This window comes from Cornus florida, unplaced genomic scaffold (assembly GCF_030987335.1).
Source record: "Cornus florida cultivar Cherokee Brave unplaced genomic scaffold, ASM3098733v1 CherokeeBrave_3.0.0_Hap2_Chr04, whole genome shotgun sequence".
In the NCBI taxonomy this organism is placed as follows: Eukaryota; Viridiplantae; Streptophyta; class Magnoliopsida; order Cornales; family Cornaceae; genus Cornus; species Cornus florida.
Window position 1 is genome coordinate 88,959,905 of NW_026775574.1, and position 20,699 is coordinate 88,980,603.

General features: G+C 36.8%; 3 protein-coding genes across 3 annotated transcripts; all 3 read left to right on the forward strand.

Annotated features, from left to right (window-relative positions):
* Positions 1-2,633: 2,633 nt before the first annotated feature.
* Positions 2,634-3,170, forward strand: LOC132305301 (F-box/FBD/LRR-repeat protein At1g13570-like). Its single transcript, XM_059802965.1, has one exon. The coding sequence runs from the start codon at positions 2,634-2,636 to the stop codon at positions 3,168-3,170; it is 537 nt and encodes a 178-aa protein (XP_059658948.1).
* A 10,029-nt stretch (positions 3,171-13,199) lies between these two features.
* Positions 13,200-14,780, forward strand: LOC132305302 (uncharacterized). Its single transcript, XM_059802966.1, has 3 exons — positions 13,200-13,457; positions 13,662-13,862; positions 13,974-14,780. Exons 1-3 carry the CDS (start codon positions 13,200-13,202, stop codon positions 14,778-14,780), a joined length of 1,266 nt encoding a protein of 421 aa, XP_059658949.1.
* Positions 14,781-18,188: 3,408 nt separating this feature from the next.
* On the forward strand, positions 18,189-19,951 carry LOC132305303 (uncharacterized). Its single transcript, XM_059802967.1, has 3 exons — positions 18,189-19,129; positions 19,268-19,586; positions 19,673-19,951. The coding sequence occupies exons 1-3, from the start codon at positions 18,189-18,191 to the stop codon at positions 19,949-19,951; spliced, it is 1,539 nt and encodes a 512-aa protein (XP_059658950.1).
* The last annotated feature ends 748 nt before the right edge of the window (positions 19,952-20,699 follow it).

The window sequence follows — 20,699 nt, forward strand, 5'->3', positions numbered from 1 at the left end:
TAATTATGCATATTTTCAAATATGCTAACTTTTTAAAAATATTGGGTTTGACAGCTAATTTTACAAAAGTATACAAAAATACTATTTAAACTCTTTAATGGTCCCAAATACTCTTGTCTCTTTCAAAAAGTCCGAGGACAAGACATGGGTCAGTTTTGAGGTTCTCCAGTTTAAGTGATCATCATTCGGACAAGCTTCAAAACATGGGCCAATTTTGAAGTTCTCCAGTTTAAGTGATTATCATTCAAATAAGCTTCAAAATATGGGCCATTCAAAGTCTTCAACTCCTTTGTCACCTTCTTCCTTTTCAATAAAATCAGAGCAATCAACTTTAAACCCTTCTAACTTATTCATTCTTTCTTCTCTAACAAACCCATTTTCTCTCACTGGTTTCGTGATCAAAACCCATCTTTTATATCAGTTCCGTGTACTAATGCTTTGCTTTCCCTTTCTTTTGGGTCATCAAAACAACTAACGATTGTTTCCTTCTAATTAAGTTCAAAAGCTCTTTTTAATTTTTGTGTTTAAATTTGATATGGGTTTTTTTGAAAAAACATTAACCAAATGGAATCCAAAGGCATAAAATGGGTGATTGCTGGAATTGAGATTTTTTTTTTAGTTTTCGGGTTTTTCTATTTTAGTTGTATAGATTTTATATTAAATGCGTACAATATATATTTATATAATGAGTATTCTAGTTTAGATCAAGATATTTTGCTTAATGGGTAGTTCAGATCAAGATGTTTGCTTAATGGGTATTTTTTTTATTATTATTTTATTATTTTTTATTTCTTACGTTTTGTCTATTGGATCTTGTCACCGAAAATAATGAAAACCACAGCTGGACTTCGGAATAGACAAGGACAATATTTACTTTTGTTATTAGTTTGATAAAGTTGACAGTCAAAACTAATAAATTAAAAAAATTAGGATATCTGAAAATATGCATAATTAAGTAGGGTATTTTTAAATTTTCCCTATTATTATTTATAGTTTGATTGATGAACAAGTAAACTTTATGCCTTTTGTTTATTTTATTTTATTTTGTTTTTCAGGCTATCACTAGGCCGACAATGCAAGACCAATAGACCACGTAAGGAAGTCCATTCGGATCCATTCGGATATCCATTCTAGTTTTAAAAGGTGTAATCCTATATGAGAATGAATATAAGTTCGGCCCAAATTACCAAGGCCCAAAGAATTGATAATTCCATTAACACATCAGATTTCATGTCAGCCTTTAGATTTTAAAGCATCTCAACGGGTTTGCAAAAGTTGTTGACACATAATAATTAACCCGGAACTAGAAGCCTACGTCGGCGTGTCAGATGTTACGGCTGTTCAGTTCCACCGCACATGCTGTAAGTTTTGTGAATCTAAAGTTGCCTAATCCGCGCACAACTGGCTGTCTCTCTCAAGGCACGACACTTACCAGATCTGTAATATGAATCTACAAGATCTGTAGTACAAATCTACAATATTTTGTAAGTTTTGCTTTCATCATCAAAATTTGTTCTGTAAATTTTCTTTTTTTCCTTCTTGTCAGATACGAAACATCGGATGTTGTTCTCTAATTTCTTTAACATTTTCTTTTACAGTTTCATTTTTATTTTATTTTATTTATTATAGAGAACCAGCTTTCTTTTACTGTATAATTTTCTGAAGAGAATTATCTTTGTTTTTATTTATCGAAATTTTCTTTGTCTTTATTTATTTATTTATTTTATTATTATTATTTTTTATTTTTTAAGACTGTACTTTTGAAACCATGCCGCTGTCTTTTGTACTTTCCACCAATGAGGAAAAAGTCATCATATTCCGTCTACTAGCTAGATCTAGTAGATCTATTATTTTTTTTCCAAATATGCCCATGCAGCAAACCGGTGATCATTATTCTATTTTCTTTTTTCTAAAGGAAAACGGCTTGGACCGGGAAAAAAAATTGGACCGGGCTTATGACATTGGACCTCCGTCAATGGGCTTCGACGTCTTTTCCAAATATCAAGTTGCCCAAATACGGAGTGTGTGTGTATATATATATATGTAAACCTGTATCAAGTTGCCTAATCCTACCAAGACACAAAAAAAACATGTTATTACTGTATTTGCTTTCCAAGTTGGTTCAAACCCAATTTAACACTACTTTCCAAGTTGGTACAGACCCAATATATATCAAATTGTTCGCAATTAAATCCGTCTTCTTTATGAATGTGTTTGTTTGTTTTAAATCTCAAATCTGTTCATCTTCTCCTCCTACTATCTCTCTTGGTTCTGCAGATTTATGTCTTAAATTATCCAGAAAACTTCAAATCAATTCCCATGGAGAAAACCACCGGACACACCTCAATGTGTTGTGCTAAAAACGAAAGGTACCATCTTTTTACTTATGTATGAACTATGATTTTTTATGTGTTTATTTATTTTATTTTTATATGAAAAAATTTATTACAAAAATTCAACACTACTGTTTCTGTTATCACACTTTCTTAACTACAGTGTTATTATTTTTATTTATATATATTTTTTTCTTTACTTGGAATAGTGAGAAGGATGATGTAGGAGGGTTGTGTTTGGAGGATCTCATTAGTGGACTTCCAAATGTTATACTCATTTCAATCTTGTCACTGTTGACAATGAAAGAAGCTGGAAGAATTAGTCTCCTATCAAAGAGATGGAAGTATATGTGGACACACTATACTTGTTTGAACTTCGATGCCTCGCATATAATCAATGGAATTCTACTCGGTGAAAAGGAAGTTGAAGTAGAAAAGCCATTGTATTTGAGTTGGGTTAATCAAGTCTTGAAATCACACAACGGTCCAACTATAGATGAATTCAGAGTTCAATTTGATCTTGATGGAACTTGTAGATCTGATATTGACAACTGGGTTAACTTTGCAATGGACAAGAGAGTTAAAAGGCTTGAGTTAGACTTCACAGACAATCGCAATTATACTAGAAAGGAAGAGTATTACTACAAATATCATATCACAAATCACCTGCATTCATCATCTCTTGGGTTTACTGGCTGCAACCCCCTGACCAACCTCATACTGACACACGTGTATGTAACTAGACAAGTTCTTGAGAACTTCTTAACTTATTGTCCATTTTTGGAACAATTGTCTGTGCAAGATTCTTTAGGTCTTGTAAATCTGAAAGGTTCCTGATCTATCACTCAAATTGAAGTGCTTGGAGATAATTTACTGTTGGAATGTGGAAAGTATTGACATTTATGCAATGAATCTAATGTCATTTAAGTACTTCGGACCAAAAATAAGCCTGCCGTTTAAGACTGACCAGGCGCCTGTTGATTTGTATATCGCGGGTGACTATTGCGAACATATAATTCATAACTTTTTAGAGATTTCAAGCTATCTTTCTCAGCTAGAGAGCCTTAAGCTAGAGTTAACCTCCATGACGGAGGTTAGTAGGTTTAACTAATTCATTTTTTATCTCCTCCCCTTCATTTTTATTGTATTCTTCTTTAACATAATTATCAATCTATGCTTATTTACTTTTTCTTCTATTTACTCAGAATAGTATTCAGTTTGCTAAGTTTCCTATACTTAATAAGCTCAAGCACCTGGAGTTGAGAATTAGTGCACATGATCATGAAAGCCTTATTGTTTTTGCTCCCCTGATAGAGGCATGTCCTCTCATGTCTAAATTTGTGTTGCAGGTAACAAGTCTTACTTTACAACCTGCATTTCTGAACTGTGAGGTTTATTGCTTTCGTAATTTAATTTTCAAATGAAAATTTTGATTCATTTGGACATCAGTGTAAAAGCTTTTAATTTTCCCAAGTAATTACTTCTTTATTGCTATTACAAAATTACAATGTTACTAGTAATAAGAAAAATGCTCTTACAGAGTTTAGCTTGCTCTATATTCCTAATTGTTCAAGTATTTTCTAAATGAATATATATATCTTACAGTGTTTGGTTTGCTTGTTCATGTATTGTCTAAATGAATATATGTAATTATGTCGTTCCCGAATTAAATAAAATTTACTGCCTAAGAGTTTTACATGGTCCTTTAATATCTTACACGTTCTTCGATTGCTTTATTTTCATGATTGTTCAAGAGCTCTTCCCGGAGTGGGACCAGTTGAGGCCTCTAACTTTATTCAGTATTATTGCTCTTCGGAACAGTGTGAATTCATTTCTGACTGATAAATTTTCATTTCAATAATGATATAAAAGACTAGAAATAATATGTATGTAGTCTTGCAGAGAGAAGTAGGATTTTAGAAAATGGCATAATTTATAGAAATTGGTAGATTGGAGATGATTAAGAAGAGTAGAAATTTTGTAAATATGTATATATTTGGGTGGATAGTTTTACAAACTAAATCTTAACCACTTGTTTCCTAGCCTTCCATTAGAAAATTTCATATATCTACACACGTTTGTTTTTATTGCATCCTAGCTAGGAAGATTTCATACATACACACACGTAGAAATGTCATTTGTAACAAGCCTAATGTAGGTTTTGTATGTTTGGAAAGAATTTTCGTAGTAGAGAATTTGTATATAGGTAAATAATTGGGTGGATAGTTTTAGAAACTAAATCTTAACCTCTTGTTTTTATTGTATCCTAGCCTTCCATTAATTTCAAAAGCAAGTTTTGTATGTTTGGAAATATGTTTTTTGTATGCAAAATTTACCAAGTAGGATCTTTCTAATGATTAGTTAATTAATGTTTGATTTTTTATTTTTTTCTTATGGATCAATTAAAGGTCTTTTAAATTGCACGTCACTCAAATCTTACAATTAGTAGACCATTCCATTTAGTCTAGCAATCACGTGATTCTAACTTGGACAATGCAACTTATGACTATTCCTCCTTGTGACAGCTACTATGGTGGAAAGCCTGGCACATAAGAGAAGACCAAGAGTTTACATCTCGGCCGCATCAGAACCTTAAGGTGGTGGTGCTGTCATGCTTGAGAAGATTACTTTTGATCCTCGCAATCCACTTCAAATGGGAACTCCATGGGAGTTTGAGGAGACTGGGGAAAAAGAAGCAGCGAGAGCGTGCGCCAAAAAAATTGGAACCAAACTTCCTGTTGGAGTAGATTTTGTAATCCTTTAATCAAATGTATATTTTATAAGCTATTTGCTTATATTTCTATTTGGATTGTTGAACCTTACGAAAAGGTTTATGAGGAGAGTATTAATTGCAAGAGAAAGTGTTATTTTTTATTTTTCTTGTATGTCATGTGACCGGAGTACAGTAAAACACTCAAACTTGGAATATTCATATCATCATTGTTTTCTTTACCATATGAACGGAGTGACTGCAACACAACAACTTTGAAATGGTCCTACCTTGAAGAGCCCTTTCATATGAAGATATTTTTATTTGCATGTGAAGGTTAAACAAATTGGATAATACTTGCCTCCAAAACTCATAAGAAGGAACTTTCATCTTCAAGCGATGTGGTTCAAAAAACATGTTAACAAGAGTCCTAACTTTAGAAATGAATAAGCAAGATCAGTTGTTGAGTTAGAACTATCTTTATTTTTCTTTTCTCTCACCGTCCTCTTTCTCTAAGGCTCCGTTTGGTTAAAAAAGAAATTTTTTAGCATGCATTTGGTTAGCATGGAAATTTATTCAAGAAAAATTGTACAAAAATATTAGTTTGTTAGTTTGGATGGTATGAAAGTGAAAATAAAGTGATTATACATGCCAAAACTATCCTTATGAAGTAAAATAATGGATTATTAAATTCAAATATATAATTTTTTATATTCATTTCTATTATTTATATTTAGAATAAGGCTTCATAATATTTTCTTAAGTAAAATTAATTATTTGTTTAAGATAAACAAATTAAAAATAAAAATAAAAAATTAGAGATGAAGGGGCAATACTACTGTTTGGGAGAAAAATCAAATATTTTACCATATAAAATATACAAATGAGTGGCTTAGATTTGCAACATAGAACAAACAATTAAAAAAAATAAAAAATTCTATTTAGAAGCCGGATTTATTTTGAGCAATTTCACCCAAATTATCATTGATATTATGCTTATATAAATGTATAATAAGCGTTGGGAACTTACCTCAGAATATAAGTTGTTTTGGAGAGAACTTTACACGATTAAGTTACTGGGTAAAATAGTAACTGCAAATAAATAGGCGCTTCTTTCACGTGAAAATAAAATTTTCCTGCTTTTTTTTGTTGAAATTTTTTTAAGGGAAAATACTCAATGCGAGAAACTAAATTTTCCATTAGCTTTCTCTTTCTATTTATCCAAATTCTAATAAAAAATTTATCTTTCCTTTTTTTTCTAGTTGTTTCCACCTAACCAAACAAATCCTAACTTTTCATCTGGAGTCTCCATCAACCTTAAGAATAGGAGTGTAAATTTTTAAGCAAAAATTTCAATAATGACCACTAAATAAATGATACTTCTTTTGTTCCATAATAAGTATCATGCTTTGATAACCGAATTCAATTTTTTGTGTTTGGTGAAGTTTTTAAAATGGACTTTTAAAATACGCTAGTGGTTTAGAAGCCCATTTCAAAGGAGCCACTAAAAACTTGCTTTCTATTGACTTCGGGCAATTAATTAAATAATAATTCCTAAAAAATTTGTAGGCTTCTCAGTTCATTCTCTTCCCATCTTCGTTCTTTGTAGCTATCTTCTCTACTGGCAGAGCATATTTTGGGGTATTATCGTTGTATATATATACTCTACAGAAAGATATTTTTTTCTATAATCACTTTACTAAAATTGTAGAGTGATAAGTAGGGTCGAACTCATATTCAAGTTGAGACTTCGTATTGGAACTTATATTCAAATTGTTATTCAAAAAGGAGTAAAAATATTAAAAATATTTGTTTGTAATTTTTGAACCAATCTACTAAAATTAAAACATCTAATCTAATAGACATGAAATTAAGAAAGCATTTAAATTAAAGATAAAAACATAATTGAAGTACATGGAATGAGAAGAACGTAGAAAATAAATTCACAAGCATTGAGCTAGCTAGCTCCTCGAAGCAGCTCTACAGAGAAGAGAACCTTTCCTACTGTCGAACTCCCTGTTTTTCTTCACAAAATCGGCTATTTGTAGGCAAAGATATTCTCATAATTTTTTTTTTTTTTTTTTGTTATTATTATTTTCTCTCTCCTCCAATCATTTCTCTTTTCCATTTGCCAGATTCCTTCATTCCACATGTTGGAAACTAGTTATGAAAACTATTGTTTCAAGTGGGAATGAAACTTGTCTGCAACTAATTTATAGTTGGGCTACGGTTTGTTTGTTGTCTTCGCCTTTAGCTGAGGGTGCCAATGTATATCATGTTAGACTATAAGGTGAATATTTTAGTATAAAGGTTGCATGCAAATTATAAAATTCAAGTTATTTAACATAACCTCAGGCCATTCCATCTCTTGGGTTTACTGGCTGCAACCCCCTGACCAACTACACACGTGAATGTAATTGGACAAGTTCTCGAGAACTTCTTTAACTTATTGTCCATTTTTGGAACAATTATCTGTGCAAGATTCTTTAGGTCTCGTAAATCTAAAAGTTCCTGATCTATCACTCAAATAGAAGTGCTTGGAGATAATTTACTGCTGGAATGTGAAAAGTATTGAGATTTATGCAATGCATTGTTCGGTTGGTCAATTAAACATCAACCTCCGCAATAGCACGAATCATTGTAAAATAGGGCTATTGGTCGGGTAAGTCGAACCACTGGGACTGCGCTAGTTTAAGGCAACCTAAGCGTCTAGAATCGTTTTAGAATGATAAGGGGGAATAGGGTTTTTGCTTGGTTTGTCACTAAAGCTATGAAATTAAGATGCATAAAATAGTAGATTGTAAGGAATATAAAGAGGTGAAATGCAAGTAGAGAAGACTAGGGAGATGAATCCGTCTCCATCCCTATACACATGCTAGATTAGAACTAATTAAGGGGAAAAATAATATATAATGGTCAAGAATTACATAACAACACATGGTTGCCATGTAATTGATCAAGAAGTACATTAAGTCTCAAACAAGTATAATCTATCAAAAGGGTAAACATGCTTAGACTACCTAACTAAAGTGTAGCTTATACACATTTACTTAAATGAAAGACTATCAAGTTCTTGACAAAATGATGAAGCACATGGAGCTAGAGATTAAGCATACACCATCAAAGGATTTCCTAAGCAATGGTCTATCAAAGTCACCTATCAACATGCCATGAAACCATTTCATAACCTTGTTCCCATTCTCACCATGAAAACTCAAGCAATAAGATTCATACAAGACATCACCTAACAATCAAGATAATGAACTTGAAGAAATCAACCATACATAGATAAACATTCATTACAACAAATGAAAGGCTCTTAGTTATGAAAAAGACCATAGAAATATACATTGCAATCCCCCAAAATAGACTACCCTAGGACATGCTTACAAGGGAGGGACTTCATCACCTCCCTAGAAGAAGAATTAGTTACCCATTGCCAAGCTAGAAGAAGGAAGAAGCTCCATCTTCATGGCCATTTTCGTGCAAACTCCTTGGAGCTTCAAGAACACCTTTCTTGCTCTCTTCTCTCTCCTCTAATCTTGCAAAAATTCAAGGATAGGATCCATGTGGCCTTTAGTTGCCTTATATCTATCAACTAAGCTCTCTCTCTCCTCCAAAGACATTCCCAACCACTCCATAAAGAAGGAGGGTGGAAATGTGGAAACCAATGCACAAGTGGGCTGAAGAGGGGTGCATTTCCGAGCTGCAATCTGGCTGATTTTCGAGCACTCGAAGAGGGGTCTCGAGCACTCTAAATTAGTGTAATGTGCAACATGCTTTTCTTGCTCAGCACTGACCTACTTTGGTAAAACTGCTATAACTTTGTGTCCCGAACTCCGAATGATGATCTGTTTGAAGATTTGGAGAGCTGATTCAGTGTTTCAAAAACTTCATGTTTTGATGAAGACCCAATTCTCAAGTCTGGTTGGTCGAAAATGGGGAGAAAGGCAGTACTTCAGTGCTGCCAGGCAGTTCTGCGCACCTCTGTTAAGAAGATCATAACTCTCTGTTCCGAACTCCGAATGATGAACCGCTTAAAGATTTGGAAAGCTGATTCAGAGCTCTAAATCTTTCATGTTATGATGGAAGTCCAGTTCTTGAGTTTTCTAGGTCGAAAATGGCAACAAAAGTCAGGTTCTACCGCTGCCAGAAATTCAGAATTGGCACCCTTTTTGTTCGTACTTCCACAAGGCATCATTTTTGCTTCCTTTTTGCACTTTAACCTGAAAATGCACAAAAACATGCAAATGGAGTTAATCTACATAAAATAATCAATTAATGGACTTTGTTAATGTAATTTAGGGCGCCTGAATATACAGTATTCAGCACTTATCATGCATATAATGTCATTTAAGTTCTTTGAACCAAAAATAAGCTTACCGTTTAAGATTAACTAGGCGCCTGTTGATTTGTATATCGCGGGTGAGTATTGTGAACATATAATTTATAACTTTTTGGATATTTCAAGCTATCTTTCTCAGCTAGAGAGCCTTACGCTGTAGTTGGCCTCCATCACGGAGGTTAGTAAGTTAAACTAACTCATTTTTTATCTCCACCCCTACATTTTTATTTTATTTTTCTTTAACATAATTATCAACATGTGCTGATTTACTTTTTCTTCGGTTTACTCAGAATAGTATTGAGTTTGCTTAGTTTCTTGTACTTACACTGCAAGAAAAACAGTTTTTTACCACGCACTTTTTACCATGGTTATTTCAAAACTGTGGTAGAAAAGATCTTCTACCACGATTGAGAATTAGTGCATGTGATGATGAAAGCCTTATTATTTTTGCTCCCCTGATAGAGGCATGTCCTCTCATGTCTAAATTTGTGTTGCAGGTAACAAGTCTTACTTTACAACCTACATTTCTGAACTATGAGGTTTATTGCTTTCGTAATTTAGTTTTCAAATGAAAATTTTGATTCATTTGGACGTCGGTGTAAAAGCTTTTAATGTTCCCAAGTAATTACTTCTTTATTGCTATTACAAAATTACAATATTACTAGTAATAAGAAAAATGCTCTAACAGAGTTTAGCTTGCTCTATATTCCTAATTGTTCAAGTATTTTCTAAATGAATATATATATCTTACAGTGTTTGGTTTGCTTGTTCAAGTATTGTCTAAATGAATATATGTAATTATGTTGTTCCCATATTTATATTTATTTAATATTTACTGCCTAAGAGTTTTACATGGTCGTTTAATATCTTACAATTCTTAGATTACTTTATTTTCTTGATTGTTCAAGAGCTCTTCCCGGAGTGGGACCACTTGAGGTCTTTAACTGTATTCAGTCTTATTGCTCTTCAGAATAGTGTGAATTCATCTATAACTGATAAATTTTCATTTCAATAATATAAAAGACTAGAAATAATAAGTATGGAGTCTTGCAGAGAGAAGTAGGATTTTAGAAAATGGCAGAATTTATAGAAATTGGTAGATTGGAGATGATTCAGAAGAGTATAAATATGTATATATTTGGGTGGGTAGTTTTAGAAACTAAATCTTAACCACTTGTGTCATAGCCTTCCATTAGGAAGATTTCATATATACACACGTTTGTTTTTATTGCATCCTAGCCAGGCTAGCCTTCCATTAGGAAGATTTCATATACACGCGTAGTAGTGTCATTTGTAACAAGCCTCGTGTAGGTTTTGTATGTTTGGAAAGAATTTTTGTAGTAGAGATTTGTATATAGGTAAATAATTGGGTGGATAGTTTTAGAAACTAAATCTTAACTATTTATTCCATTATTTTTACCCAATGGAAAAGAGACAAGTGGCGAGTTTTGACAAAACTTACCATATTGATTTAACGTTTTAATTGTTCAAGAAAAAGAGGGTGTGACATGGAATTGTTAATGTGGTTCCTTAAATAGAAAAGAGGTACGTGGTAAGTTCCAATGGAACTTGGCATGTTAGACTACAATATTGATAAATATTCCACCTTGGAATATTTAAATTATGGAAATTAAAAGACAAGTGGCGAGTCCCTTTAGGACTTACCAAATTTAGGATATAATGTCCTAAAAGGAAAAGAAAACGGCATGGAGTTATTATCATAAGAAGGTTAAAGTTAGCCAACCAATAATTTATCGACACATGGCGAGCTTTATTAAACTTGCCACGATGGATTAATTTTGTTAAAGTTGAATTTATTTGGAAGATCCTATTTTAGTAGGATACCAATTAAATAAAAGTTGACTAAGTCATGGGGACGTGGAGGCAACCTTCTCCTTATTTTTAGGAGATTTCAACAACAGTTCAGCTAAGTCAACTTTTGTTTAGCGAAACGTGGGATTTAATTTATTTATATATATATACATACATATATATATATATATTAGGCTTAAACCCACGATGAAGGAATCACCATGAGAAGGGAGTCCGTGAAGCCATGAAGTCTAATTCTAGAGGAAGTCAAGGTTGAAGAGAAGTTGCTAAAATTAAGGAAGAGAGCAATAACCATAACCCACGATGTAAACTCGGTGACCATGACGCCATGAAAGGTTCAACCTAAAATCAAGGAAACCGTGATCCATGAAAGGAAAAGAAGTGGGTTGGATATAAACCTACGATAAAGGAGTTCCTAAAATCTAGGAGGTCATGGCCCATGAACTCTAAACTTTAGAAGGAAAGTCTCAAAATGGAAGTTATGCACGATGAGGAGTTTTATCAGAAGTTGGAAACGATGACGCTATGTAAGGAAGGTTCTAGCAGAAGTGAAGGATTACTAGAAATCATGGGACACTTTGCTAAACAGGAATATATCGGTTGAAAGTGGTGGAAACCTATAAGGAAACTACCATTAACCAAGGGAAGTTATCAAGGGTCATGGGTAACAGGGTAGCAGTTGATGAAATCGTGTCTGAAGTTAAGGAAATGAGTTGACAACGTGAGGAAAAAGAATAAAAATCATGGGACACTTGCCAAGTCATGAAGAGAACACGTGGAGATCATTTTGAAACTACCCATGACGCAAATTCATTGAAGACTAGAGAGGACGTGGTTGAAGTCTACAATAGAAGATGGTTAAGATGGGAGAAGTTACAATCGTTGAGGAATCATGGGACATGTGGCAGTCCGGAACTATTCCACGTGGAAGTTGCTGAAGCTGCCACACCAAGTTGTTGCCTACATTGAGAATTCTATAAATAGAACACTTAGGCTTCACTTGCAAACCCTGTTCAAATCATACAGCAAAACAGCACTTTCAATTCCTTACATTCATATATCTTTACATTCATGTAATGCCATTTCATTATGTTTAATTCAAGTCCTGCACTTATCTTTCTTACTTTCCAAGCGCTGTACTTCAATTCCTTTACTTTGAAGTCCTGCACTTTCAATACCGCTTTCTTTTCCACTAGCCATAGTTCAGTCCGAAAGTCTTTTTTTGAGGCAAAAAGAACCCTTGAAGGTGGTAATTCCAGTCCTTCATTCAATCGCCTGATCCCTGCAGTTTCCTACTGGATAGTTGTTCGGATATCCACTTTGGAACGACAGCAGTTCCTGGCACGCCCGACATCCACTCCTACTTTCCACTCACCTGGAAAGCGGAACTAGAGCTTCTCCGCGAGCCGAACATTCTTGGCACGCCCGGTGGGACTTTTAGACAGATTGTTCAATAGCCGGTGGAAGAAGGCAAGGCAAGTCTGTCCAAGACCCTGCCGAACTAGAAGAGATGCAAGTCAGTGAACTTCCAGTGGAAAGTTCACGATTCGCACCTGATGAAAATGATATGGTGGAAAATTTTGCTCAAACAATGGCAAATGGACCCATCATGGACAACATCCGCATGATGGCAATGCAACAAGATAGGTTTGTGCAAGACCAAGCTAGAGTCACCCAAGACTTAGCCAGAGTTGTACAAGACCAATCTAAGGCTAGTCAAGACTATGTAAAAGCCGTTCTTGCTAATGAGCGAAAATTAGAAGAGATAGTGGACCGAATCTCTCAAAGGTTTGAGTCTATGTTGGAAAGGTCCTTTGGAGGTTTGTCTCAAATTTTGGCCCCTCGTCCAAGCAACTCTGAAGGGTTTCAACAGTCAGCCTTCCAAGCTAGTAGGCCGGCCACGTTTATTGAAGGGAATTCCTCTCAGCAACATGCAGGGCCATTCCCTCCAACTCAGTAGCAGGTGCAGTCCCTTCCAATGGCACAGACTCACATTCCAACTGCACCTGTGACTGCTCCAGTGGCACAGATGACTGTTCCACAAGTTGCGCCCATGCCAACCATTCAGCAAGTTCAGAATCCTCCACCTGTGGCATTTCCACAGCAGACTTGGCATGATCAGCCTGGCCAACCATGGCCATACCACAACCCACAAGCACAACAGAATGTTCCACCTGTGAACATTCAGCCAGCTGCACCTGTTCCAGCAAGGCCACCCATGGTTATTCCTATGGCGGTTAGGGGGTAACCTTTTCCAAGGGAGCCACTTCTTGACCAAGGAGGAAGGAACCCTGGTAGGAACAACTATGCAAATGCCAACCCCTTGCTTATGGCGGGCGGGGGGCATCAAGTGGCCAATCAACCTCAAGGTTGGCCAAATAACAACCCTCCACAACCTATGGCACTTGATATAGGCCAATTTGCAGAATTCCTTCAATAGGAATTTGGCCTAACTCGAAGGGGTGGAAGGCCAACTTACAGAAAGTCTTATCCAGAGTTCATTGATAAAGTTGAATTTCTAAGGAATTTCAGAATTCTAAAGTTTGCAACATTCAATGGAAAGGGCGAACAGTCTACCTTGGAACATATTAGTCGGTTCACTGTCCAATATGGAGAAGCAGCAGCCAATCCATGGCTGAAAGTATGCTTGTTTCTAAACACACTGACGTGATATGCTTTCAGGTGGTATTCCAACTTGCCAGCCAACTCCATTCAAAGTTGGCAGCAATTTGAGGATTTATTCCATACTCAGTTCTATAGAGCTGAGCTTGAAGTGTCCATGGCAGACCTTTCCAGACTTCATCAACTACCTGGAGAGTCTGTGATGAGCTTCCTTTCCAGATTTAGGCGGGCCAAGTTCAAATGTAATTTGTCTTTGCCGCTAGAAGAATATATGAAGATGGCTGTGAATGGCCTAGAATTTGAACTTCGCAAGAAGTTTGAAGGTGTACAGTTCCATGACTTATTCGACTTGGCTGGCAAAGTGGCTAAGTATGAAGAGCTCCTTCGTGAGGAGCAAGATATGAAGAACTCTTCCAAGGGCACCTACTATCGTGATCCTAATTATGAGGTGTATACCATTGAAACTGAAGGGGGGTTTGAAGTAAATGTAGCCGAGCTCAACATAAAGAAGGCATATACTTGTGAAGCCTTGACAAAACCAAAATCAGCCACGGCCAACTTGCAGGCCGCCTCTGGTTCAAAGTGGAAGGGGGCAGACTCTTCCAGAAGTTACTCTTTCGATATTTCTAAAGCCGAGAAAATCTTTGATTTGCTCATGGCTGACAAGCAACTGATTTTCACAGCGGGCTATAAGATGTCGTCGGCTTCAGAAATAGCCGAGAAGGAGTATTGCAAGTTCCACAATTCGTGGAAGCATTCTACTAATAATTGTGTTATTTTCCGCAACATTGTGCAAAAGGCAATCGAAGATGGCCGTTTGAAGTTTCCAAAAAAATCAGAAGTCATAGGTGTTGATGGAAATCCTTTCCCCAAGGTTGTTACAACAAGCGTTGCTTCCACGATTCTGGAGCATTCCAAAAGGAGGTGGACTTGGTAAATCCAGTGACCAGTGGAAGGTTGGAAATTCGAAAGGCGGCAACATCTATGGAGAAGACAGTAGCTGAGTTGGAAAGGCAACTCCGAGAGGCCCAGATTACTTTAATCCAACAAGGTTGTTGCCCCAAGTGTAAAGTTCAGAATGAAAGTTGCCGTAAAGACTTTCCAAAAGAGAAACAGAATGAAAAGCCCTCCAATAGTGACCAGGGTCAGAAAAGGAAAGTCCATGACCGACTAACTTTCCAAAAAGTGGAAAACATAATTATTGTAACCATTCTAGAGAAGGAAAGCTAGGTTCATCCAGAAAGGAAGGCAGCAGAGAGGAAATCTGAAATCCTTCCAAAGAGTGTGGAAAAGAATAGAATTTCCTATCAGCCAGGTTCTCGTACTCGCAGAAAGTTTGAAAGTAGTAGATGGCAAGACAGAGGTTCTGAAGGTGACAGGCATTCCAGGCCAAAAATGGCCTCGGAAGTATAGGTTAGAAGGGGGAGTGAGCATCTTCGACCAAGAATGGTTAGACCTCCTACCTATCAAGATGAGGGATAGAGAAGGCTTGATCATCCCAAGTTTCCCATTCATGATGACTTTTATATGACTCGCACACAAAAGTGAAGCAGCAAAGGAAGAGGGCTGATAGAAGAAGGTTATGGGAGAAAGACCATGGCTGGTCCAACTGGCCAAAGAAGACTACTAAGCCGTCAAACTTATCAGAGCTTCCAGCTAGAGGAAAGGAGAGAGATCCTGATGATTTGCTAGATCTTGATTTAGAGGTTGGAAATTCCTTGACTACAGACAATCCTCCTATGAAAGATAAAACAGATTTAGAAATTCCTAGCAGTTCCATTAACAGCAAGAAAATTTGTTTTGGGAGCCTTCCAGGTGGATTTACTTGCAATATGGTAGTGGTTCTTCCTTTGTTTTTTGAGCCTTAGCCAAATCAACCCAATTCAATGGAAGGAGATGTAGTAGATACAAGTCCTCCCATGGAAAGTCTTGGACAGTCTAGTTCTGGGCCAACCATTATAGAACCAAATAATGGTATTCATATAGAGGAGGTCTTTGAAGATGAAGCTAAGCATCTCCAAAAATTAAAGGGGGTTGTGATTGAAGAGAACAGCCCCACAAGGCCAAAGAAAATTGTGTTGGAAAAGCCACCATATGGCATGACTCAGCAGCTCAAACCTTTGTACATCAAGGTGCTAGTGGAAGGAAGGCCCTTGGCAAGAGTTCTGGTGGACAATGGTTTGGTGTTTAATGTTGTTCCAGTCAATGTTATAGGCATGCTCGGAAAGTCTCCTGAAGATATCATTCCAACTGATGTATCCATTAGTGGATTCACGGGAGGAATAATGAAGACGCAAGGAATCCTACCGTTGGAGTTAACAGTGGGAGATAAAACTTTCATCACAGCCTTCTTTGTTATTGAGTCTATAGCAGCTTATAATTTGCTCTTAGGCCACGAATGGATTCATCCAAATTTTTGCATTCCATTTTCGCTCTATCAAATGCTAATATTTTGGGATGGTGATGAGGTAAAAGTGGTGGAAGCTGATAGCCAACCATTTGTGGCAAGGGTTTATCATATAGATGTTGAGTTGTATAGTGAAGAATTTATTCCAATCAGATTTATTGGAAATGATAGCAAGGGGTCCAAGGAAGGCTACCATGAGAAGGACTCTTACAGAAGATGTAAGGGAGCTTTTCCAAGAAACACCAAGGCCAACAATTTTACCCAAGGCCGGTGTTCAGCAATACATTTTAAACAAAAGTTTTTATGGAAGAGAAACCTAAAGAAAATAGAATACTTGGCCAGGCGGTTAACTACTACCTTGCCAGGTTGAAAGCATATCTAGCCGAACTACGGTTGGAAAGGGCTGCTGTTGCTGGTACTTCATTTTCAACCAATGTTTTAGAGATTATGGAAGATACTGAAGATAAGTTGGATGCTATCCAGCTGAAAGATTTAAAGGCAGCACCAGTGAAGTTGGAGGATCTTAAGGTCAACGTGCAAGATCCTTTGTTGGAAATCAATCTTGGAACGGAGCAAGACCCTCGGCCTACCTACATCAGTAAGCTTTTGGAACCAATCTTTAGAGATGAATTGATTTCTTTACTTGAAGAATACAAAGACTGCTTTGCATGGATATATGAGGAAATGCCAGGACTTTCCAGAGAGCTGGTAGAGCATAAGTTGCCAATTAAGGAAGGTTTCAAGCCTTTCAAGCAGCCTCCAAGAAGGATGTCCCAGGAAGTTGTTCTAAAGGTCAAAGAAAAGATAGAAAGGCTACATAAGGCTGGTTTTATAAGAACCTCCAGGTATGTTGACTGGATTTCCAATATAGTTCCATTTATTAAGAAAAATGGCAAGCTAAGGGTATGTGTGGATTTCCGGAATATCAATCTTGCAACTCCAAAAGATGAGTATCCCATGCCTGTTGCTGACTAGTTGGTAGACTCTGCTGCCAAGAATGAAATTCTTTCATTCATGGATGGACATTCCGGGTACAACCAGATTTACATTACAGAGGAAGATATTGCCAAGACAGCCTTCAGATGTCCAGGTTCTATTGGAACCTTTGAATGGGTTGTCATGCCATTTGGGCTGAAGAATGCCGGAGCAACATATCAAAGAGCCATGAATGTTATATTCCATGACATGATTGGCCATTTCTTAGAAGTCTACATTGATGATATGGTTATCAAGTCCTCGGCTAAAGATCAACATCTCCATAATTTGAAAATGGCTTTTGAAAGGATGAGGCAGCACAAGTTGAAGATAAATCCTTTGAAGTGTGCTTTGGGGGTTTCAGCTGGAAATTTCCTAGGTTTCCTGGTCCACCAAAGGGGTATTGAGATAGATCAAAATAAAGCAAAGGCAATTATTGAAGCAAAGCTACCAGCCACTAAGAAAGAGTTGCAGCAATTCCTCGATCAGGTTGGATATTTAAGGAGGTTCATTGCCAACCATGCTGGAAAGACTCATGCTTTCTCCCCTTTGCTGAAATTGAAAGGTGCTGAGGAATTCAAGTGGATAGAATAGCACCAGCAAGCCTTTGAAGGTTTGAAAAACTACATGGCCAACCCTTCAGTGCTGATGCCTCCAATCAAGAAGCGGCCTTTAAGATTATACTTATCGGCCGCCGATGAGTCCATTGGAACTCTATTAGCTTAGAATAGTGAATGGGGGAAAGAGCAAGCCATCTATTATCTAAGTAGGGTGCTCACTCCAGTGGAATATAGGTATACTTCCATTGAAAAGTTATGTCTTTCCTTATACTATACGGTTATGAAGTTGAGAACCTATATGTTGCCAGTAGTCGTGTATGTAATATCTCAAACAGATTTGATTAAGTATATGCTTTCCAGGCCTTTAATCACTGGATGTATTGGAAAGTGGTCATTGGCCTTAATGGAGTTTTTCTTCAAGTATATTCCACAAAAGGTAGTCAAAGGAAGGGCGGTAGCAGAGTTTCTAGCAGATCATCCATCTACTAAGATAGATTCAGAAATATGTGATGAGGTGGATAATCTCTACCTTGACTATACACCTTGGACTCTTATGTTTGATGGATCAAGCACTCATGATGGAGGTGGAGTTGGAATAGTCATCATTTCTCCGAAAGGAAGGAAAACCAAATTTTCTTTCTTCTTGGATTTCAAGTGTACAAACAACCAAGCTGAGTACGAGGCATTATTTATTGGGCTGGAGATTCTGCTAAAGCTAAAGGTGGAGAAGGTCCAGATTATTGGAGATTCCAACTTGATACTTAGCCAATTATCTGAAGAATATAGATGTCTTAACTGGTGTTTGAGGCCTTTCCGTTCTTTGGCCTTAGAGTTACTTTGCCAGTTTGATGATTTCCAACTCAAATATTGGCCTAGATATTTAAATACGGAGGCTGATGATCTAACACAATTAGCCTCTCGAGTGAAAGTCCCACCGGGTGTGGAAGAAGCTGTGATCACAGTTAAAAGAATAACTCTTCCTTCGGTAGAGTTACGGTATGAGATGGCAAGTCATTTCCAATCTGAAGAGCTAGAAAAATTCAAACCTGCCAATAAGCCAAGGGAGGTTTTCAATATTGATATAGATGGATTAGATTTGGATGATTGGAGAACACCAATTATCCAATTCTTGCAAGAGCCTAACTCCAAGGTGGACAAGAGAATTCAGCTTTTGGCGCCACATTACATTATGATTGATGAGGACCTCTACAAGAAGAGTAAAGAAGATGGACTTTTGTTAAGATGCCTTGGAAAGGATGAATCTATGAGGGTAATGGCGGAAACACACCTTGGAATATGCGGAGCACATCAAGCTGGAATCAAGATGAGGTGGCTCCTTATAAGGTATGGTTATTATTGGAAAGGCATATTGAAAGACTGCATAGAGTTTGCTAAGACTTGTATTGCATGTCAAGAACATGGCCCGACCTAGAGAGTTCCAGCTATTAATATGCAGCCGATAGTGAAAATATGGTCATTTAGAGGGTGGGCTTTGGACTTTATTGGAAAGCTAAGGCCTCCATCTTCAGATGGCCATACTCACATAGTGGTGGCAACCGATTATTTCACAAAGTGGGTGGAAGCCATTCCACTAAAGACTTGTGAGCAGTCAATGGTGATTGATTTTATTAAGAAGCACATTATACATAGGTTTGGAATTCCAGAGACTATCACCACTGATAGAGGTCTATCCTTTGTTGGAAGCAAGGTCTTGGATTATTGTGCTGAGTGTGGTGTACAAGTGATTAGTTCCACTCCATATTTTGCCCAAGCAAATGGACAGGCAGAAGCTTCCAACAAAGTAATCCTCAACATCCTTGAAAAGATGATTGAGGATCACCCAAGGGAGTGGCATCACTTGCTTTCTGAAGCTCTTTGGGCCTACAGAAATTCAAAAAGGTCAAGTACAGGCATCACACCATATGTGCTTACATAGGACATGATGATGTCCTTCCAATGGAGATGACAATCAGGTCTACAAGGGTGGCTTTCCAAAACAGGCTAACTCCAGCAGATTACAACCATGCCATGTTAGGGGAATTAGAAGACCTTGATGAAGTTTGTCTCAATGCTTCAGATCATATTATTGCTCAAAAGAAGAAAGTCATGCGGGCATACAACAAGAAGGTTAAGGCGAAGACATTTATAGAAGGAGACTTGGTATAGCAGGTCAAATTTCCACCTAGAGTTAAAAGTTTGGAGTATGGAAAATGGACTCCTAATTGGGAAGGTCCTTATTTGGTAGAACGAGTCCTTGGAAAAAGGGGATTATAGATTGATGAATATAAATGGAGGGTCTCATAGGCATCCTGTGAATGGTGTGTACTTGAAAGAGTACCACCCTTCCATCTATAAAAATTTGAAATCCACAATCATTCAACCAGCCATGTAGAATGGCTAGTATCTTCCTTTCCAAGTAAACCGGAAAGTTGGAAAGGAAGCATAATGGCCATTCGGCCATTCCAAGAAGGAAAAGTTAAGTACTTGGAAAAGTACATTGGCTAGAGTTATGAAGCTGACTTAGCTGAATTTCCAAGATCAGTTGATTTCCTAAGTATGGAAGACTTCATTGAGGAACTGGCTACGCTACGTGTTCCAGGTTTTAATCATACTGGAAATTGTTCATCTTGCTTGTATATACATGCATTTCCATTATGGCAATTTTTTTTTTATTTCTTTGAATTTCCTTTGTTATGGACAGCCAATTATATGGCTATGCCTTATTATAAATATATGTGAAGAAGTTTTCTAGTTTCAGTGACTTAGAAATTTCTTTTCCATATAAATTATGAAAGAAGCACATGCAAAGGGTTGGGAAATAGAGCGTTATCTCATTAGATACTGGATTTCATTACAAAACTCAAAAATGGCCTCCTAAACCTAGGATTGGCCATGCAAAAGTACCCATTACTTG

Excerpts from the sequence above, each read along its gene's own strand:
- LOC132305303 (XM_059802967.1), top strand. The coding sequence starts at position 18,189 with ATGGAGTTTTTCTTCAAGTATATTCCACAAAAGGTAGTCAAAGGAAGG. Across the intron at positions 19,130-19,267 it reads ATGAGGTGGCTCCTTATAAG|AGGGTGGGCTTTGGACTTTA; the intron begins GTATGGTTATTA and ends ATGGTCATTTAG. Across the intron at positions 19,587-19,672 it reads AGGCAGAAGCTTCCAACAAA|AAATTCAAAAAGGTCAAGTA; the intron begins GTAATCCTCAAC and ends TTGGGCCTACAG.
- LOC132305301 (XM_059802965.1), top strand. The coding sequence starts at position 2,634 with ATGAAAGAAGCTGGAAGAATTAGTCTCCTATCAAAGAGATGGAAGTAT.
- LOC132305302 (XM_059802966.1), top strand. The coding sequence starts at position 13,200 with ATGGCACAGACTCACATTCCAACTGCACCTGTGACTGCTCCAGTGGCA. Across the intron at positions 13,458-13,661 it reads CCATGGTTATTCCTATGGCG|GAATTTGGCCTAACTCGAAG; the intron begins GTTAGGGGGTAA and ends TTCCTTCAATAG. Across the intron at positions 13,863-13,973 it reads CAGCCAATCCATGGCTGAAA|TTCTATAGAGCTGAGCTTGA; the intron begins GTATGCTTGTTT and ends TTCCATACTCAG.